This window comes from Anser brachyrhynchus (genome assembly GCF_964034855.1).
Source record: "Anser brachyrhynchus genome assembly, chromosome: 3".
NCBI lineage: Eukaryota > Metazoa > Chordata > Aves > Anseriformes > Anatidae > Anser > Anser brachyrhynchus.
This window is the reverse complement of record NC_137696.1, coordinates 6,654,917-6,675,205: the sequence shown is the minus strand read 5'-3', so window position 1 is coordinate 6,675,205 and position 20,289 is coordinate 6,654,917. Positions and strand designations below refer to the sequence as shown.

Below are 20,289 nucleotides of genomic sequence, written 5' to 3'. Positions count from 1 at the left end.
GGCCTCCCTGTGCTGTGGAAGGGGTGTAAGTTCACCTTCTTGTGTCCCCAGCTGTGCCCTGGCCTTGCTGGCCCAGCAGAATGGAGCCATTTTCCCTATTTCCTGGCTCCTTCTGCTGCTATGGACTCGGTGGTACCAGCGCTGCCCATCCCATCCCCAGTGTGCCTCTGGTAGGTGCAGGCTGAGGTCACAGCCGCGCTGGGGATGCTCCCTCACTAGTGGCATGCATCTTGCTGTGTCAGGCAGGGCACCAAGGACTCATACCGCTGTAATACAACCTAGCCTCCGGCAAGCCATACTATACCAGGTAAGTGTGTTTTTCCTTGGTATCTGTGCCTAGGCTGGTAGAATGGTACCAGAAGCTGTGGCAGCCAAAGCCCTTAACCCCTTCATTATTATTTTTAAACCTGTTTAGTGAGTAAACGCCGTGACAAACCCCAGCTGGGTGGCGTGGTGCAAAGCTGGCACAGCACCGGCTGAGTATCGGCCGCAGCAGTGGCAGTGCAGCAGCATTGCTGCTCGCGAGTCGTGTCGGGGTGTCGGGTTTGCTCGAGGCTGAGACAAGAGCGGGTGTTAGGGGCTGGGCCGTGGAACGTACTGCAACCCCACCAGCAGGGGCTTGCCTGAAGTCCTGCCCTCACAAACATTTATGCTGTAGCAGGCGTGTGAGATATTGTGTGGCTGCGTTCCAAAGCGTGGGATAAGAAGACATGGAGAGGGCGTATTATCATCTCCCTGACCATTGCAGGTGCAAAGAATTCGGTAACAATATTTGCTCTGGAGCCAAATTGCTCTCAGACTCCCTCCGATGTTTATTCAGTTGAAGAGAATTACCCAGCTTTTCAGCTGCGCAACAATCACTGGGTAAGAATTCCCAGACAGCGTATTTTTCTTTCTTTTATTTTATACCCTTTTGAAACATTTGTCTAGACATGTGACAGGGAAACCTCAAATTGTTTGGTTGCATATTTGAAAGGTACCTGAACGTTTCCTCCCTCCATCCATCGCCCTGAGTGTATTCAACCTGCCTCGTTTCCTCGTAATTGGGCTGAAAGCCTCTGGAGAGCAACTTTTCTTGTAAGCTTTTCATCTGCTCTTGGTTTGTAGGAGTTCAGCGATCTCCCAACCATCGGGACTTTTGCAAACACTTCACTGGTTCCGTCTCAAACCAAGAAGTACAAGGAAGCATAAAACTGTAAAAAAAAAAAAAAAGGAACTATAATAATAACAAAAGGACTCCACCTCCAAACCTTAACATAACAGAAAAGTGTTTTTCATTCCAACTAAAAATATAAAGAAGTCACTTGTATGCAGTTCAAGGAAAGAAGCAATCATTTTTTTAAGCTCTCTGAACCAGAAGCTTCATGCCAGTAGCGCACTGCCCTGGGGACAGCGGTGTGTAGCACTGCCAATACAGCCCTGTGAGATGGGCACACAGGACACTTCACTGGTACGGATCCTGCTTGTGGTTATAGGCTGTTTGCTGGTCTGAATGCATGCAGTTAGCCTGATCCATTTGATTTCAGTGGCATTTCACACGGACGCAAAAGTCTATCACAGACCTTTCAGTAGCTGAATCACTAAATATTTTTGTGCTTTAAAATAATTTCAGACTCCAGCTGTTTACTGGAAATAGTTTTAAAAAGGCAATCAAGATAATATAGTATCAATAATAATCAAGATAATTGCATTACCTGGTAGTCCATTTTATTACTTATCCGACCAACCAGAGATGTCGTACCCTCTAAGCAATGAAATATCCAGCAGCTCATTTTTATTCATATTTTTCAATTAGCCATCTATAAAAAAATCATTGCAAAACTTAACTCTTCTCTTCAGAGTCACATCCTCTGGCTGTGCCAGGCAGTGCAATAATTCAAAGAGGGGCAGCCCTAGGAGAGAGCTAGATTGGGTGTGGAAGTAAACTGCAATGCTGCAGCCTCACTGCAACTGAATCCTTACTGCCAAAAGCCAAGTAAGGGGAAGGCCAATACTGCAGCACCATATTAACACTGCAAGATTATCATTTCCATTCCATTCAAATAAAAAAAAAAAAAAAAGAAAGAAAAAAGTATTTCTTTGGCTTGATAAATCCCATACGTCCTTCCCACCTGTTTCCATTTTAATGCAAAAATAGAAGCACTCTACTTATATCTTGTTTCTAAGCTGGCAGGAGAAGTCTCTGTGTTGGTTGGTAGTGCTATAATGCATTAGGCTGCGACGCAGCTCTGGCTGTCTTTATTTCATTACTTTTTTCTTTCCCCTCAACACATCAAGTACTGAGAGCTGGTTCTTCACTTGGTGTCAATGGCAAAGCCTTGGCTCTTCTAGAGGAGGAAGCCCAAACCCGTAGCTAATGCAAATCACCAGAGCTGGGTATTGTTACTGAGAAAACATTCTGTAATGAGCTGTGCATTTAGAGCTGCTCGGGGAGGAAGAAGACTTCGGTGTCCTGTAATCACAGGGTGACTCTGAGCCACAACTATGCCATAGTCATGAAAAGGGAAATGCAGTCTAAAGGGAGAGACAAGACAGTGGCAGCACAGCGGGCACAGACGAGAGCGCGGCTTCAACGCGGCACAACACGGTGCCCTTCTGTGCTCACCAAGGAACAAGAAATGAGCTGAGGCAGAAGCAAATGCCAAAGCGTGCTACCAAGGTTGGCAAGGACAGGAGGGCCTGCTATGGGTAAGGACACCATGAGGGATTAGCTGAGAAAAGCAATGGCTGAGATTTCTGTCTATAAATATATTAAAAAAATTAAGGAAGCTGAAGAACTCTTCAGGCAAAGGGATTGTCTGGTACGAAAATGGTAATACAAACTGCTGTGGATGGATTTAGACTGAAATTAGAGAAAGGTTTCCTAAGTACTGGTGAGAGCAAGCACGAACAATTTCCTCATTTACGATGGAGCTTGCTAGAAAAGCTCATAAGCATGGTGGGGGAAAATGGGCCTGAACTTACTGACACAGCAGTCTCTTGTACCGAAGCTGGAGACGCGTGCCAAGCAGCAGCCGGCTTGTGTTGGGATCACACTTTGCAGGGTAATGTGCCAAATTCTCATTGTCTCTCTCATTTGAAGCCTCTGGTTGGCTCATCACAAAGCAGCATTTCTATCAGCAAGCCAGGGAGGCTGGCAGGGGTGTGGAGGTCTGCTCTCAAGCAAAACTAATAACTGACCCTGTCTGCAGGGTTTTTGTATTGTCTTCAAAGGAAGATGGCTCTATTTTAATGTAAGGAGGTTTAAAATTTGTAGGGCTTTCTTAGGTGACAAAACTTTATTTATTTCTTTATTTATTATTAAAAAAAAAAAAAAAAAGAGAGAGACCATACTAAATTTTAGGTGTTTAGGAAACCTGAAGATACTCCACTGCTGTGAATCTTTCCTTGCTCAAGCAGCAACAGCCCAAGAGGAATCATGCCTGGGGGCTCTCAGCAGATGTCTATAGGTTTGGAAAAGAATATCAGAAAAACTGTTTATCAGGAAAAAAATAGGGATTATATAAAAACATGTTTCTGCCTGCAAAGTGATACTTAGACCAATATAATGCAGGTAACCACAAAGAAATGAAATGCTTTTGGGGAAATTGGAGGGGAGAAGTTGCTATCTGTATTTGTTCATATTGTATTCAAACATCCAGGTTAGCTCAGAGCTACTCAGATAGGATATTTTTTAGAGAGGCTCAGGCGTAGATGACATCAAAGTGCGTGGTGCAGCAAAGCTCTTTCTCGTGTGTAAATATGTGCTGTGCACTCACCAAAATGTGTTCCTACTGAGCCTGATTTTTGACCCACCTGTGCTTGATGCGGGGAGCGGGCAGGGACTGAAGGTTGCTCTGAGGAGAGAGGAAAAGGGCAGAAATGTGCCCTGTGTTGGGGGGAGGTACTTGTGCAACTGCTCAGCCTCAAAACCTCCCCGTCGTATTAGCAGATTGGTCTGCCAGGCCTTCCCTTACCATGCAGCAGGCAGACGTGCCATGCACGGAGAGGCAGCAGCTAGCTGGCAGCACTGCCCCCCATGTTGCATCCTGACCCGGGGAGCCGCTGTGCTGCCCCCACTGGAGGAGCTGCTCCACAAACAGTCTGTCAACATGGAGAAATGAATTCATTTTTTAATGGTGGGTGATGTCAAGAATGAAAGACTTCGGTGAATAATCCTAAAAAATAGATGGCGTTTAAATGAGAGAGTGGGGGATTCACAGACAAATGCATGAATTGGCTGGTTGTAAAATGGCCAGCATTTTACTCAAGGGTGCAATGGCCACTTCCAGCTTTTGAAATTTCCACCAAATTTTAGAGGCTAAGTGCTAGAGAAGATAAAGAAGATAGACACCATTCAGTGGCAGGATTTCATCTGTCTCAAGAGTTTCTGTAGGACATAGGCATTAGCCCACCGTTGTTAGACCTTGCTTGATTTGGTCCTCAGATCACTGCCCTGCAACTGATGAAGAAAACACACAGTAGAGAACGGATCTGCTGAGAAGATTTACCTGGTCAGCCTGAGAGTCCTTTGCACCTCTATCACCTCCCATCCCACACTACCACATTCACACTCCCTGTCTGTGCCACTGTGCACAAAAATAATGGCTCCAAGCATGGCAGGCAGTATGCTGGAGTTACACAAAGTGAATGGGTTTCTATTGCAGTATGGGAACACTGCTCGCTTTTATCCTCTGGAGTTGATAAGAAGCCACCCCCCCCCAAAAGAAAAGTCATGCCTTAGCTCTTTGGCAGAAGAAAAACAATTTCAGTGCCCCCTCCGCCATGCTTTGCTGCGTTACAGGCAATGGTGTTGCTTGGAATGAAACGCTGCAGCTGTGAACTTTGCTTCGTGTTAGACAGGAATGAAATGTTCTCTCTTTTCACTTCTGTTTTCTACACAGGCAACATGATTTCAGATTACATTACCTGAGCAATCGCCATCCAAATTATTTGTCCAGACATAAAATAGCAAGGCAAAGAAACCCACCCAAGGAATCTGTGGTGTAACTTCAAATATGTGTATGAGTATTTCCATGCTTGCAACTATCCTGTGTAGGTGTTCAGTGATTCCCAGTAATTATCTAACCATATGTTTTATTTCTCTCTCTCTCTTTTTTTTTTTTTTTAATAAATGATTCAACACATTTTTTTGTGGCATGTTAGCTTGGCTAAAATAATGCATGGTCTGATTGTGCTCTCATTTAGTTTAATGCCGCCATTCCCACTGAGTAAACTGATTCAGGATTAGGCCCCCAGTGAAGCAAAGTCCATACTTTGTAGAAATAGCAGGATTGAAAATCCCTGTAGTTTGTAGACATATTGAGCTTATTTAGTACAGAATGAATATTTTGCCTTTACTTGGACATATACAGATGGTCCAGTCCTGCACAGAACAGGCAAAGCTCCCACTGAATTAACAAGAGGAAAAAAAAAAAAAGGTTGAAATTTGCAAATCAGGTCAGTATGGCATGATCAGTGGAATTTTGAAATATATTGAAGTTGCAGTTTTTCTTTGAAAAAAACCTTTGGTCCAAACTTGCTGCTCAACCCTTAAGATTCATGGAATTGTACAATTCATGTAGTAGATGTTGGCTCCTCTTTCAGATTCGCTCCAAGTACCAGGCTCCCACGGTTGTGATACAATTTTCTGCAATGGGTTACCTGCATGGCCAGCAAACAGGTTTTCCAGGAGGAAAGCAGTGTGCAGAACAACCCCAGAGGGGCAACGCTCAGCACCTCATGATAACTTGGTGTGACAGGTCCGGCACCACAACAGAGCTAGGGGAGAGCTGAGTCACAGCCCTCCGGGGACACCTTGCAGATGCACAACTTTCGAGGATGAGGCACAAGTTAAGTCTGGGTTAAGTCCACAAGTTTGGCCCTTCCTGCTAAACCACTTGGACAGCTGGCTGACGGGGGAGTGAGAATGATCTGGGACAACAGAGAAGTGGCACTATTTTGTGAAACGAGGAAATGGCTTGCCAATGCTAACTGGTTTCACACTACTGTGAGAGCTGATCTTCCAGGAGAAATAGATCTATACTGCGGTACAGTAAAGAGAAAAAAATCTCTTTTCAGCTGATCTGTGTAAGCAGATCAGGATGAGTTCAGCTTTTCAGAGATCCAAGATGCAAAATATTTCAGATGTGTGTGACCAGATTGATCACCTTTGCTGATATAAAGGAAAGCAAAATAAATTCAGAGTTAGAAGGGACATAAATCCCTAGATTTGAAAACCAGAAATCTTTGGATGTGGAAATAAAGCCACGAAGCACTGCACTCAACTTGTACTCAATAGTACATAACTTGCATTATCTTAAATTCAGTTAAACTCAAAATTATTCTGTGGATTTAATCTACTGGACTAAGTGTATGGTGACATTTTCATTTTTTAGGAAATATTGATAATGGAAAGCCCTTAACTTCTGTGTGGTAAAAAAGCTGCCCAGGATATAAATGTGTGACATGCATGAACAGTTCTCCAAAACATGAAGGTTTGCCTTAAGCTGCTCAGCTCATCAGTAGCCCATTTAGGCCAGTGATGATCATTTCTGAAAGTCTCAGATGGAGTTTTTTGAATTACTACTACATTGAAAAGCATACAATGATAATCAAACACAACACTGCTCAAGGTAGGAGAGGACCTGGATACAAGGCTGAACTTTGGCTGATGGATCAGATTACAGACCAAGCATCAGCCTGGGTTTTCTCGCATGATTTTTAAGCTTAAATCATCCCAAGTTAAGTAAGTACAATGTCAAACTCCTGGCTAGCCAAGGATGGTGGTTCAGTTTTTGCTCAACATCAGCTGTTTTGCAGGATCCTGGGCCGAGGCTGAACGCCTTCCTGGGTATGGGGTTGGAGGAACCCGACTGCCCAACCAAAGTGTTTGCATTTCTGCTTCCAGCCTGCACCAAAGCTCGGAGAGTCACTGCTCAAAGGAAAATACTGCTGGGCTCTGACATGTGCTCCTCCTCCATTCACGGAGCATGAAGAAGAGAGTGTGCAGAGGGAAGTCCTTCTTACTAACTTGAGGTCCTTCTGTTTGATGGTCTGCATGGTTTACAGCGAAACTATGATCATCAGGGAAAGATGATCTGATAGTTATTAAAAATAATAGGCCGACAAATGACGTATCCCTGGCCATGGAATGAAATACTTGACACACCAGATGGGACTTCTTATCAGAGATTTCTCCAGCTTACCCACTCAATATTGATAACATGCTCAGAGGAGTTAAGAGTCATGCCAATAAACATAAACGCCCAAAAACTATCTGCATCGAGGCTCCACGATAAAGGATGCGAAAAGAAAGATATTTCCCAGAATAATAACAAGTTAAAAGATGTCTTTCTGGAAGATGGGTATAAAGCTCTGTTCACAATTGTTGGAGGATACAACTGGGTCCCCTCAGGGCTTCGTGCTAGGACATCTGCCACATCTCTCTGTGCAAGAGAAAGGTTTTTGTGCATTACTTAGAAGTGAGGTCGTTGCAATACTAATTTGACAGTGTTCAGACGTATTCATAAATAGCCCGGTAAAAAGGATGAATAGTGAGATGAGAAATTTTGCAGACGATGCAAATTATTCAGCATTGTAAAACTAAATCTGGCCACAAAGCACTGCCGAAAGAGTTCATGATCCTGAGTGACTGGGCAATAAAATGACTGATGTAGTGCAGTGTCAACAAAAGCAGAGCACATACAGAAAACTCACCCTAACTATACTTCAACATGGATGAGACCTCAGTTTAACATTTAGCAAAGAGAGCTTGGAGTTCTCTGTAAACATCATTTAAAGTCCATCAGAAGAGGCAACCATCATGTTAAGAATTAGCTGGCAAAGATGCAGGAACAAAACATAAAATGTCATCATAGCAGTCTTCAGTGAAACTGTATCATGATGGTAGTGTGTTTTCTGGTCATCTAAGTCCAGAAAGGTTGAACTGAACTAGAAAACACAGAAACGAAAGCATTCAGGATCAGGAGAGGTAGGAAACAGCTTCCATAAAGATGAGAAACTACGTAGATGAGGAGTCTTCAGGGTGGAAAGGGGTGATAGAAGCAGGAGGTACAGTGAAGGTCTGTCAGATCATGAATGATGTATAGAAAAAGGCAAATAGGAAATGGTTGTCCACTGCTTCTCGTAAGGGGACCTGACACAGCATTCACGCAAGAAGGTTTAAACCAACACAAGGAAGTACTTTTTCATGCAAAGCATAATTAAATTGTGGAACTCGTTGCCACAGGATGTTGCGGAGGCCAAAAGTTATAAATGGCTTGAGAAAGGGATCAAAAAAATTTGAGGAGGATAGGTCCATGGGTGGCTATTAAAACACACTGGTCTGGAGGCAGCCTCTGCTTTGGGAAGTCCATAAACCACGGATTGCCTGAAGCAAGGAGGGTACAGCTGGGGAAGGATCACGCCGTACCTCCTCCTTGAGTTTCCTCCTTCCGCATCTCCTTCTGGCTACGCCAGCAGACAGGATACTGGCTCACACGGCTGCTTGGTGTGATGCTGCTCAGGTCCCAGCTCTGCTGGTCCTGTCTGGGGCACGTCTCCACTTAATCCCCTTGAATTAAAAAATAAAAAAAAAATAAAGCCAAAGAGGGGGAAGAAACAACCCCAGCCCTCCACACTGTTAGTAGGCAGCCTGGTAGTTGTTTTATTTTCTTTAGAGTGGACTTTGTGTTGCAAGTGGCAGGAAGCCATGAACCACAAAAATAAAATAATTCTAACCCTAGTGCTAAGTAAGGAAAACAAAGATGGCTCAGCAATTAGCAGCATTATATATGTTAGTACTAAGTAACAACAGATGTCAGGACTTGAGCCCTTTGCATTCCTTGCAATCCTTTGGAAACCAAAGCCTTTTGACGTTGCTATACATTATTACAGTTATTTTGGGTCTGAGAGAACAGCAAAAGTTCTTTGAATGTTGAAATATGCACATTGCTAGGACTGGCTGGGTCTTACCTGTGTATACCTCACCATCCTGCATACTTCTGCTGACTTAACAGGCTAGCGTGTGCTGTAAAAGCCTGCTCTGTAAAGACATGCGCTGGCCATGAGTCATTAGCAAGCATGCGAAGCTAATTGGCAAAATACTCATAAAAGATTTTGAAGGTGGGTTAATTACAATTCATTACACTGTAAACTGTCCCCAGGCTATTGTTAAAAAATGCAGGAGTTTCAAGGTCCAGTATTTTATGATTCATTTTGCCATGCAGTGAAAAACAGACTCTATATCAAACTACATTCATTATAGTTAAGACCACAAAATCTTTATTGGTTTTCCCAACATTCCCTCCTTGTTATAAGAATTCATATGGACTGCACATTTCTAACAATTGGCAAGAAGGCATGAAATAAAATTTATGATATTTTCTTACCTTATACTCAGTGCAGCCTTAAAAATTGCCCATTCCAATTGCTTTACCTCCTCCCACCTTGATTCATTGGAGCCGATTGGATGGGAACTGGAAAATAAACAGAGATGAATAAGAACGACAACAACTCCATGCTAGAGGTTTCCTTGTGTGATGAACCAGGCTTCTGTGTGGAATTTCAGCTCCACGAGGATAATGAGAAATGGTAATAAATAAGAATTTCCCCTTGTCATAATATAGCTAATGTTTTAAATTTCAGAGTGGACACATTTATACCAGTTACGTCTATTTCCAGTGGAGGCTCTCGCAGCCGAGCCCAGGACACACCACCAGAGACCCAGGTTTCAGTCCCGCCGCTGCTTAGGCAGATCTTGCAGGCTCGTGCACCAATTTGCTCACAGGAGTAACACTGCCCACGTGCTTTGCTGGACCTCTGCATACTTGTAGCCAAATTCTCCAGCTTATAATAGAAGATAACAGTGCCTTCAACTGTCTTCGCTTATGCCTGGGACGTCAAATACTTCTCTTTTCTCTTGAAAGGTCCGTGGGAGGGAGGCATTACTACTGAGTAGCTCGGCATAATCTCAATAACGCTGTGTTGAGGAAAGTTAATAGAGGACCCAGCTGCGACCTCTGTGGGAGCCGAGCCAAGCGCTGCTCATCAGTGCTACCTTTGTGCCCTTCTCCGGGGTGCTCCTTATCTCCTGGCACTGGCCGGCACTTGGGCTTTCCTGTGGGGCTTAAATGGTACCATTCAGACATGCTTTCTTTCCTCTACCCCAACTTGCTGAGCTGCGATCACTTCTGCACACCCCGCGGGCTTTCTCCTGTGTTGGCCCAGCCTGCATCTGACTGCACCACTTCCTACTCCCTGCATTCACATACCTTGCTAAGAGAATCGGTGGTGGAGGCATTTCCAGCTCAGCTGAGCTAATTTTGGCTTTCAATAGGTTCCAGTAGGCTCTAAGGATATTGCTATTATTGTCATTAATACATGGCGTTGAGTTGCAATGGCCTGCTTGGAGTCTGAGTTCAGCTCTGAGTCCAGCCCCATGTGGCTTTGGGATGCTGCAGAGCAGACACTTACGGAGGTCAGAGCTGGAATAATACCAGATTTAAGCATAAATGGGGAACACAACCAGGGACTACTCCTCTCCCCCATGAAAACTGCTGATGACATGGATGAATTTTGTTATTTCGGATAATATGTTACTTCTGGGTAGCTTTGAGGTGATGGGGGAGTGCAATACTGAAGAAACCTCTTAGAAAATAACTGAACTGATGTTCTTAGCTTTTTCCTATAGAGAGCTCTAAACCTTTCAGTGGAACTGAATATTGTTGGAGGCAAAATTTTTCATTCAATTGGAATATAAGTTGTCGTTCACCAAAATGCACCAATGGAAAAAAAAACACCAAGCCTACCAGCTAGAAATCAGATATGTGGGAATGTTCTGGTAAAGCTCAGTAACAGATTTATTGTAAGGTGTGTTGGTTTTGTTTGCATCTATATAGTGTAAATCAACAAATATCTTGGGATGGCTATTTTTTCTGAGGTTTTCTCTAAGAAACTGGATTTTCCTTACATGACAATGTCAGAACTTCTGTATTTGTTGGGACCAAGACTCTATCTAGCCCAGTTTCTTTCAGAGTCACTCAAGGAAGAGTAAAAATCTACCCGGCCATTTATGATGCTTGTACCACCCCATTGCACTGGCAGAGACCCCCAGCCACCGCACCAGATGCCGAACAGAGCCCAGAAGGAGTTTATAGCCCAGCAGCCAAAGCTTGGTTGGGTTTCCACAGCCAGTGGGCATTTCCAGGAAAGAACTTGGAAATCAGATTTAAATGACAGTGATATTTATGGGTGCTCTGACTAATCTCTGTGCCTGGGAAATAACAACTATATCCAGAAACATTAGCAAATACTTCTTTTGTTTTGTTTTGTTAAGAATTATAGCTACTCCCATGGCCATCTCACCTGGAACTAGTACATGAACAAAGTTCATCATGACATTTCAGCGATGTCCGTGATGTTATTGGACAGGCGTACCAGTGAGCAAAATAGAAGCAAACGAGGAAAAAATGAGTGACCAAAAGTTTCCAAACTCTCACTAATATTTGTTTCTAGCAGTGGAGAGATTTTGCAAGTGGCAGGTGTCAGTATTAAGTACTGAATTCTCCATTTTCCCCCTGGTCTCATTATAAACAGGGATATTTGTTTTTAAAATAGACATTTTTCATCACTTCTTTTTGGGGTCATGCCTCTGTAAGGCTCACAGATGCTGAGTTTGGACAGGATCTTTAAGCCATAACATATGAAGCTCCAAAATTTCAGAGGCTCCATTAAGAATATCATGCAAAAAGTGGGATTTTTGCCATTGGCTTGATTGGCTCCAGGATTACACCCTTGCTGCTCCTTGGAAGTCATCTTTGATTTGGAAATCATCTTGAAAAATGTTGTGATACATTGCTCTCTGAGGAGATTCCTGCTACTTCATCGTTCTGACAAGGCTGTAAATAACAAAAGAGCCATACTCATCAAGTGCTCCTCCAGTCCCGGCTGAAATCAGGATAGTCAGAAATGGGCAACAGCAAAATGTTAATCAAATCCCTTTGAATCTCAAAAGAAATGTGGAGCAGAACTTCTTTGAGACTGCAGAAAACTGTCCATGGAAAACTGTCAACATTGCTCTTTAACATATTGTGTCAACATTTGGCATGTGTGAATCAGTTGGTGAAGTGGCTGGAAAAAACAGGAAAATACATTTTTATGGATGTTGGGAATATATATAGCTACATGACTGTATGTATAAAATATACGCGTTTTGCTATCTAAAATATACACACTACCTACATACAAAGTTTTTATTTGCCAACTACGTGTATGTGTATGTGTTTATTCGATATTTATATATGAGAACAGGAAAACTTTCAGCTCCAGTTTTGAAGGCAGATTTATTTGTGTGTTGAACAAAACCCACTTTTGACAAACAACTTGTCCTAGCTATGGACTGGCTACCCTGAAGGCCATTCTGGATGGACCGTGTGATACCACTGTCAGGGCTTTCATAGTTGCCAGCATCAGTAACTCCTCTGGAGTTCTCCTCCCTGTGCTGTTATAATTCACTGGGGTACTGCCCTCCTCTCCAGCAGCTTCTGAGTCCCATTGGCATCACCTGTGTGCTAGAAAACAGGGAAAGGATGTGCAAGTGTTTAGGGGGAACTTGGCCCCACAGCTGTCTGTGGCAAAAATCCCATTGACTTCAACAAACCTGGATTTCACTCGCAGCCCTTGGAAGATTTTTACAGATGTGCAAATAATGCACCGTGTATATCCTGTAATCAAAGCCTTCCTTATTGAGTTTATTTACTTTTACGTTGTGCACAATATTAAACCCAAGCTCTGTGAATTCCTGCTCTTATCTCAGGCCCCATGGAAGGACCACCTCGTCTGGCTTCACTGAAGTTCATCACTGCTCCTACATCAAGGCTGGTGGAAGTACCTTGCTGAAGGTTCCTCACGTAGCTTGTTTCCTACAGTAAATTCAAAGGGATGAGGCATCTCACAATTGGCTTTTATAGCATTACAAAAAAAAACCCAAAGTTTGGCTCAAAAGCAGCTTTTTCTCTAGTGGTGGCTGAGCTGCTGGGAAGTTTGTGTAGAATTCCCCCGCAGCAAGCCAAATCCTGCAACTCCAAGCAGGGAAAAGTGTCATAAATCCTTGCAAACGAGAGGCACCTCTAGCTGCATGGTGAGAGCCCAGCCATTGCTTTTGGAGCCAAACAGCTCACCAGCAAAGGGGACATTATCACCAACTGTCATACCTGGAGCCCTCCAATGAATTCAGGTCCCCTGTGTGACCTTGGACAAGGTGTGTACGCTCCTTTCCTTCACTTCCCCATCTAGAAGATGGAGCTAGTAACACTCGATTTGCTCATCATGTTTATTTAAATTATAAATACCTCCAGGCAGAAGCAATCTCTTACAACGTGTCTATACAACGTCTAATAGAAGGCCCTTGTCTCAGCTCAACCTCTAGGTACTACATGGAGGCAAACAATCGTACTTGGCAGAGTGCAGATTTTGAACTAGAAATCTAATATCAAATAGTTCTCCTCTCCTGCTTTTGGCACTTGGCCCTATTCAAGATGACAAATCCTGAGGGCCCTCAGTCGCTGACTCCCATTAAAATTTACATTACACTCACTGGCAGTTTGTCTCAGAAGTGTCCCAGGATTTCCCCCTTAGATTTTTAAATGGCTGTACAGCAGAAAGAAAGAAAGAACGACTGTAGCTGGTCCTGGAGTTGCAGCTGTAATCAAAAGCGTTATGATGAAGTTCAGCTGGAAGAGCAAATAAGAGAAGGAAAAAAAAAAAGAAACAAAACACGGGAATGCCATCAAAGTCTTTCAAAGACAGAAATTCATTTTACCTTTGTCAATGGCTGTGGTTTTCAAGGATAAAGATCAAAGCGATGACCGTGGGCAGAGCTATGACAAATGCCGAGATCAGTCTGTTAAACCCTAGCATTAGCGCTACAGTTAGACTGGTGTCTAGACTAGCAGTGGGTACTCATGCCAGGTTTGGCAAGCACGGCAGCGCAGCGCTTGCATCAGAGCTGTAGCAAGAAGAATGAGGCATCCAAATTGCAGAGGGGAGGGAGCAATCAGGCTCCAGCAGAGTGGAACTGGAAAAAGGAAGTTTAGAAAAAACAACAACAAAAACAAAAACACACGCAAAAAAAAAAAAAAAACAGAGCCGGATTACTGCCTGAGCCCAGGGAAAGCCAGATGAGAAAATGTATCCCCCCAGCTCCTGGTTTGTGCATTGTGATTAATGTACACAGAAAGCTTAGATAACTGGGGGAAAGTAATGCCAAATTCTTATCAATACAGATGAGCTGGCTTCATATTCCTCCAGCGCTTTCATGTGGAAATGAGACTGCATTTGATGAGGCCAAGCCCATTTTTGAAATAGCTCAGCTGGGATGTGAGCATGGTGAGGGTTCAGGTGCCTGCACAGAAAATTGCTGCGGCTGGATGGAAAGGAGAGACCTTTCCTGAGGGCAGAGAGTGCTTTTCCTTTTCCTCATGGAGAGGACACAGAGCTGTTGCTCCGTGGGCTAAATACCCACTGAAGTCCGAGCTGACGGACCGTGCCAGGAAGCAAGGTGTTCTTGGCTGCTGAGGGGCCATGGCCGAGCCTGGGGCTTTCCTGGCCCAAGAGTGCCACACAGGGCCAGCATAGGGGCAAACACCAGAAAACCTGCATGCTGCTCTCCTGGAGCTCCCCGCCGCACAGCAAAGCGTTTGCACAGCCCCCGTCACTGGAGGATCTCAAAACTCCCCAGATAGCTTCCAACAACCACTTGTCATCACAGCGACATGGGCTTCCACCAGTCGTTACGAGCTGAAAAGGAGCTGCAGGCGAACGTGGGCAAAGGCAGCCTCCAGTGGGTGGAGACAGACAGGAGGGGATATTTTCAGAAACCCAGCTGGTCTCAGCTGTGCTTCACGCAGGGGCTTGCAGGGTCTGTTGTCAGAAGCATGGCATAGCACTTGCTAGAAACAATTAGCCAAGACTTCGACCGGTCATATGCTATTCTCAGCTCTGCTACTGACTCACCTGCAGGGCCTCAGGCGAGTTGCTTGCATATTTGTGCCTTAGTTTACCCATTGGTAATACCAGAGACAGTAACAGTCTCACAGAGTGGTGCGAGGATTAATTAATTAATATTTGGAAAGCAGTTTGTGCCTTGACGTCTTTGTGCCTTTGTTTACCCATCAGTAATGTCAGAGATAAAACTGTCTCATGGAAAGGTACAAGGATTAATTAATTATTTGAAAAGCAGTTTGAGATCCTTGGATGAAAGATTCTATGCGAGTCAAACATATCATTAAAAACATCTCCCAGTCCTCTGTGAAGTTAAAATAAAGCTGGAGCTTCTTAGTCATTCAAATAATTAAACCATAAATACTGTTTATTTTAATCTTGCCTTTAAAAAAATAATCTAATCTAGGCAGTGATACCAGCCAAAGAATGAAAAATGTTTCAAATTCAAGAGACCTATCAATTTAAAGAGCTTGATTCTTAATTGCCGTTTGATTTCTATCAATGGAAAGTGAGAGCAATTGTATTTACAAAAGCACGGGGCAGCTGGGAGGATGCCCACAGCTCCTCTCCAGGGTTTCAACCTTGCATATTCACATGGATACGGCAGCTGTACACAGCACTGCATGCGGGTTTTCGCATTACCCAAGCAGAGATGTGCATGCCAAATGCAGAAGTCCTCCAACACACTTCCCTGGGGAGCTGTTGTATAGTGGGTCATAAAATATCAGTTTTTTGCCTCTTTCTCCCTCTCTTGTTTTTCCGCATCTTTTTGTTCTACGAGCTACGTATGTAAAGAAGAGGTATGCAGAATCAAGGTCACGGGTTTTAATTGAACGGGGCCTCTTTTAAGGTGTAACTACTGCTGGGAATCAGCTAGCATAGCAATCTGCCGTACGGGGCACCCAAACCACCATCCCACATGAGGTTTCCTTCAGCTCCGAGGGACACGTCTCAGCCTTTTCATGGCCTTCCACTTTTCTTTGCTCAGAGAAAATTCTGCAGCAATCTCTGAGTAACCCGTGTGGGAATGTGGGGAGGAGGAAGAAAGGATGTAATTGCTTTCCTGAGCTCCAGCACGTTCATTAGTCAAATGTCCTGCTGCCTTTTCCACGCTAGTCCAGCTTCTACTGAATTTTCATCAGACCAGAAGAGGCCTCTAGGGCCATTTAAAAGTAACCATCAGATAAAAGCGGCTGTCATCCTCCTTCTGCGGCAGGCGAGGAAGCAGACACGGGTAGGCTGGTCACACAGGAAGGTGAGGAGGGACCTGATGACTCAGCTTTTGACTCCCAGCCGTCAGCTTGAGACGCCATTCTAGCCAGGTATAAAAGCACATGGTTATCTCTGACCTCATGAATAATCCCGCTGATTTAAGCCATAAACTTCAGCATCAGGGCCTTAACCACCTCACTGTGCTCGCCAAGAGTGGATAAACAAGCGCGCAGGCCTGGATAGGCCCAAATAATTGACATAGAGGAATAGCAGCAAATGGTGGTTTACCTGCTGCAGGTTTCCTGGCAGCTGTTCTAAGAAGATCGCCAATGGGACAAACAGGTGGCTTGGTCCCTGCGATGAGGGGCTCCTTGGGGATGACGGTGTTTCCCCAGAGAGCAATGCCCTGATGATGCTATCCCTGTCCTGGGGAACCCCTGGGAGGGGAAAGGGGAATTTGCAGATCCATTGATACCAACTGTCCTTTCCTGGCAGGGATTTACTGAGCTCTTGATCCCTTTGCTCATGCAGAATCAGGAAATGACCTGGTTGTGAAGGAGTCCCACCCACAAGCAGAGGCATCCCTCAAAACTCTGTGGCCTAGTGCAGGATGCAGTTTACTCCCCCGCAGCTGCTTGTGTCCTCGCATTTGTAGCAAAGGGCTAAGAGATCAAGGGAAACCAGAAGGAATCTACTTTCCTGTTGTTGATGGGAGAGTGAGTGAAGCAACCTAAATTATACATGGCGTTGCCTACCAGATGGTCAGAGCGTCTCTCCCTTCTATTATGCAAAGTAATAGTTTCACAGACAAAGTAGAGGGGACCGGAGATAGCAGAGCATTTGGGAAACATGCCCCTGATTTAAAGGCGTGTTTTGCTTCTAGCTGGGACATGGGGTTTCAGCTGGATGCCTATTGTTCAAACCTTCTCCCGAGGTGAAAGGTGTCAGGTGGGCCTGTGAGAGGGAGCAGGACTGTGAACCCAACCAGAATCAGAGCAGTAATTTCTAACAGCAGGGTTTGGGTTTTGCTGACTGGGACAGGAAGTGGTGGTTTAAAACAACAAGTTTAATAAACCTGGGCAAAGCCCATTTCATCCCCTTTTGCTTCTTACTTATGAGAGGCTTTCAGTTTGGCCCTTCGTAGCTGCAGACACTGACTCGCGATTTCTCCACTGCAGTAACAGTGCGTGAGCCACATGAACTAAACCCCATTGCCTAGTACGTCCGAGTATTCTTCCTGGTCTGCCTCATGTCATAATAGCATGTCAACATGGAAGCTGAAGGTCTGAATGGAAAGCCACTTCTGCTGGCTTTAACTTAGAAAAGTTCAGATATTGTCATGAGCATGAGGCTCATTGTGTGCTGAAGCAGTGCTGGGCCAGACTGCTGGGGCTGAGGCATCCCAGGGAGCTGCTGCTGCCCCCCACTAGCTGTCTGGAAGCCCTAACAGTCATGAGTTCACTTGTAGCAGACATATCCATCCTGAGGATGGGGATGACAGCATTTTCTCCACTACGTGACAGTATCACATTTCACACAATAGTCCTAGTCCACGAGCAGAGCTCCTCAGCACAGCATTAACACCTCCTGAGAGCATGTATGGGAAAGAAAAATTCTCATGCAAGCCTTGCTAGATCAGCCCTTTCATACCGATTGCACAAACACACTGCCGGGCAGGACGCACGGACTTCATTTCACTGCTAATGGCCTGGATCCACATATCAAAATAAACCACTCAGGGCTTTGGTTTGTGCGTTATATGATCATCCAGAGGCTTCAAAAGGGTATCACAGAGATCTCATTCCCATGTATAATTTCTGTCTTCCCTGATCTTGGGCGCAGCTTTCACTGGAGTAGTGCAAGATATAAAAACATCAGGCTTCCTTTATGAGCCTCGGTTTTTGATAACTGAAACCCAACTGATTAAATCTCAGATCAGGAGTGGTGACCCTTGTTCTCACTCAGAGCTGCGGGTTATCAGCCCTCAGGCTGATTTTTGAAGCAGTTCACTCTGTAGTAAGAGGTCCTTAAGAATCAATAGCCAATACTGGACCTAGTTCAGTCACCTTTCATTTGGCTACAGATTCCCCTAACACAGATGCTGGAGCTCATAATCTTTATTTAATTTTCTCCTTTCATTTTTCTTGAGGAAAGCAAAGAGAAACAAAACTAGAAAAGGATGGAAGGGATGGTGGAGCCCATGGAAGGGGCAGGGATTTGGCAGTCAGCTCCTGCTCCAAGCCCTGCTTTCAGACTACTGCCTGACATTGGGCAAACGGCATCACAGCCTCCCCATCATTTGAGTATAGAAAATACAGCATTCTTTCTATACAGACACACAGGTGGAAAGCATTACCTGGAGCTAGGCATTTGTCATACTGCTTTTTAAGGCATATACTCCAAAAATCAAGGCATGAGAAAACCAAGGGTTTCACAACGAAGAGTGGAAAAACCCCAACAAATATTGTCTCAAACCTTCCCTTTCAGGCCACACCCCGAAAGCAAGTGAGACTATCATGGACAAATCCTCCTCTGGCAGCAGGCCGATCAGCCAGAGAGCCATTCTCCGATTCCCAACCTATTTCACACCATGCAGAATCACTGCGGGAAAAGCCTGACAAGGCTCAGACAACTCACAGTGCCATACCTTTGCTCATGACAGTAACGCCAGCCAATTGTTAGCGTCTCGGTGTCTGGCCAAAGTGGATGGCAGACGGCTGTCTGAAGCTGGGACCTGGGAAAATGGGGATAACATCAGGAAAAAAACAAAAACATCTTACGTACCTACTGCTCCCATCTCATCCTGCTCTGGGGACATGCCTGCTCGCCGTGGACTGAGTCAGTGCCTGGTCTTGTGGTCCTTCAGTGCTCTGCAGAGCTACTGCATGCTTGCAGACTTGGAGCTGTTAGCACATCTCATCCTACCTGCTGTGCATGAGGACTTGACAGGACCGGCGGCTCCCCAGTGGGTCAGTGGGTTAGGATGGAGGAACACCACCGCTTGAGAAAGTTTGGTGGCTCCTCTGAAAATCTTCCCAGACTTTTACTGGATCTTAAGTTACCACGAAGTATCTGCCTGGATCTGGGCTTTGATTCTGCACTCCACTACTTTATCCCAGGCGGGCTGGGGTAGTGCCTTTCCCTCAGAGACCACAACTGACAGCACCCCTCCCAGGGAGAGGAATGGAGCAGTGGCTGTGTTTCAAGGCTGGGGAGATGGAAAGGGTGTTTGAGGCTGCTGTCGGCATGGGGGAGCTGCAGGGCGGGCGAGGAGGATCAGAAATCATCTTATTTCTCCACTCCTGGTTCCTATCTCTAGCCAGGGGACTGGACTGCCACCCCCAGCTCTCCCATCACCCCAGTCCCCAGGTCCCACACTCACAGCTCTCCCCACCCAGCCCGTCTCTGCCCCAACCTCCCCACCGCTCGCTCCCCAGGCAGGTCCTGGCCCTTCAGCTGTGGTGTGGCAAAATTCAATTTTGCCTACGTGGCTGAGAAACTCTCGCTCTTCATAATAATACCAGCTTGCCTGCAGGGAACGAGGTGGAAGCTAGACCACGTCAAGGCCTTTTATTTCCTGCAAAGGTGTGTTTGCAAGACACTCGTGGAGAACACTATGCAGATGAGCGACAATGGGAGAGGTAGGACCAGCTCCCCAGCATGGGGAAAATGGGGCAGATCAAATAGTTACCCAGATTTCCATCAGCTGTGGGGTTGGCCTGGTGACAGTTAGGCAGGCTTGCCATGTTGCAGGGATAGCTCACCTCTCTGCCAGCTACAATAAACACGTCCGCTTGATGCCAACAGGACTGGGCCGAGCTTCACCCACAGAAGCATTTTCTTCCCCTCCTGCTCCACTGGTGTGAGCGGCCCCATCTCTGCAAAATAAGCACACAAAGAGAGCTTGAAATTGCCAAGAGGAAATCCAGTTTGAATTTGTGCTGAGAGCTGGCCAAGGAAGGAGAAAACATCAATCTCAAAAGGTTTTTCAAGATTTGGACATTTGGCTTCATCTTTCACTATGTTCAACCACAATCTGTCAATTCCCATCAAGAAAAAAAAAAGAGGGAGAACAGCCTAGCCTTTAAAAGTCAG

The 20,289-nt window shown here is 45.1% G+C and overlaps 1 protein-coding gene across 5 annotated transcripts in view; it reads right to left on the bottom strand.

Moving 5' to 3' along the window:
• Nucleotides 1-886: 886 nt before the first annotated feature.
• The window catches only part of LOC308193337 (uncharacterized protein), a 129,933-nt gene continuing 110,530 nt past the window's right edge, over nt 887-20,289 (bottom strand). For 3 of the 5 annotated variants that reach the window (XR_013949545.1, XM_080587927.1, XM_080587928.1), the window contains one exon: nt 887-20,072. Coding sequence is in view for 3 of the 5 variants with exons in the window: in XM_080587928.1 (XP_080444054.1) it covers nt 19,970-20,072 (103 nt within the window). In the remaining 2 variants the exon portion in view is untranslated. The remainder of the gene's footprint in view (nt 20,073-20,289) is intronic. The other 2 variants (XM_080587930.1, XM_080587929.1) reach the window with 2 other exon arrangements.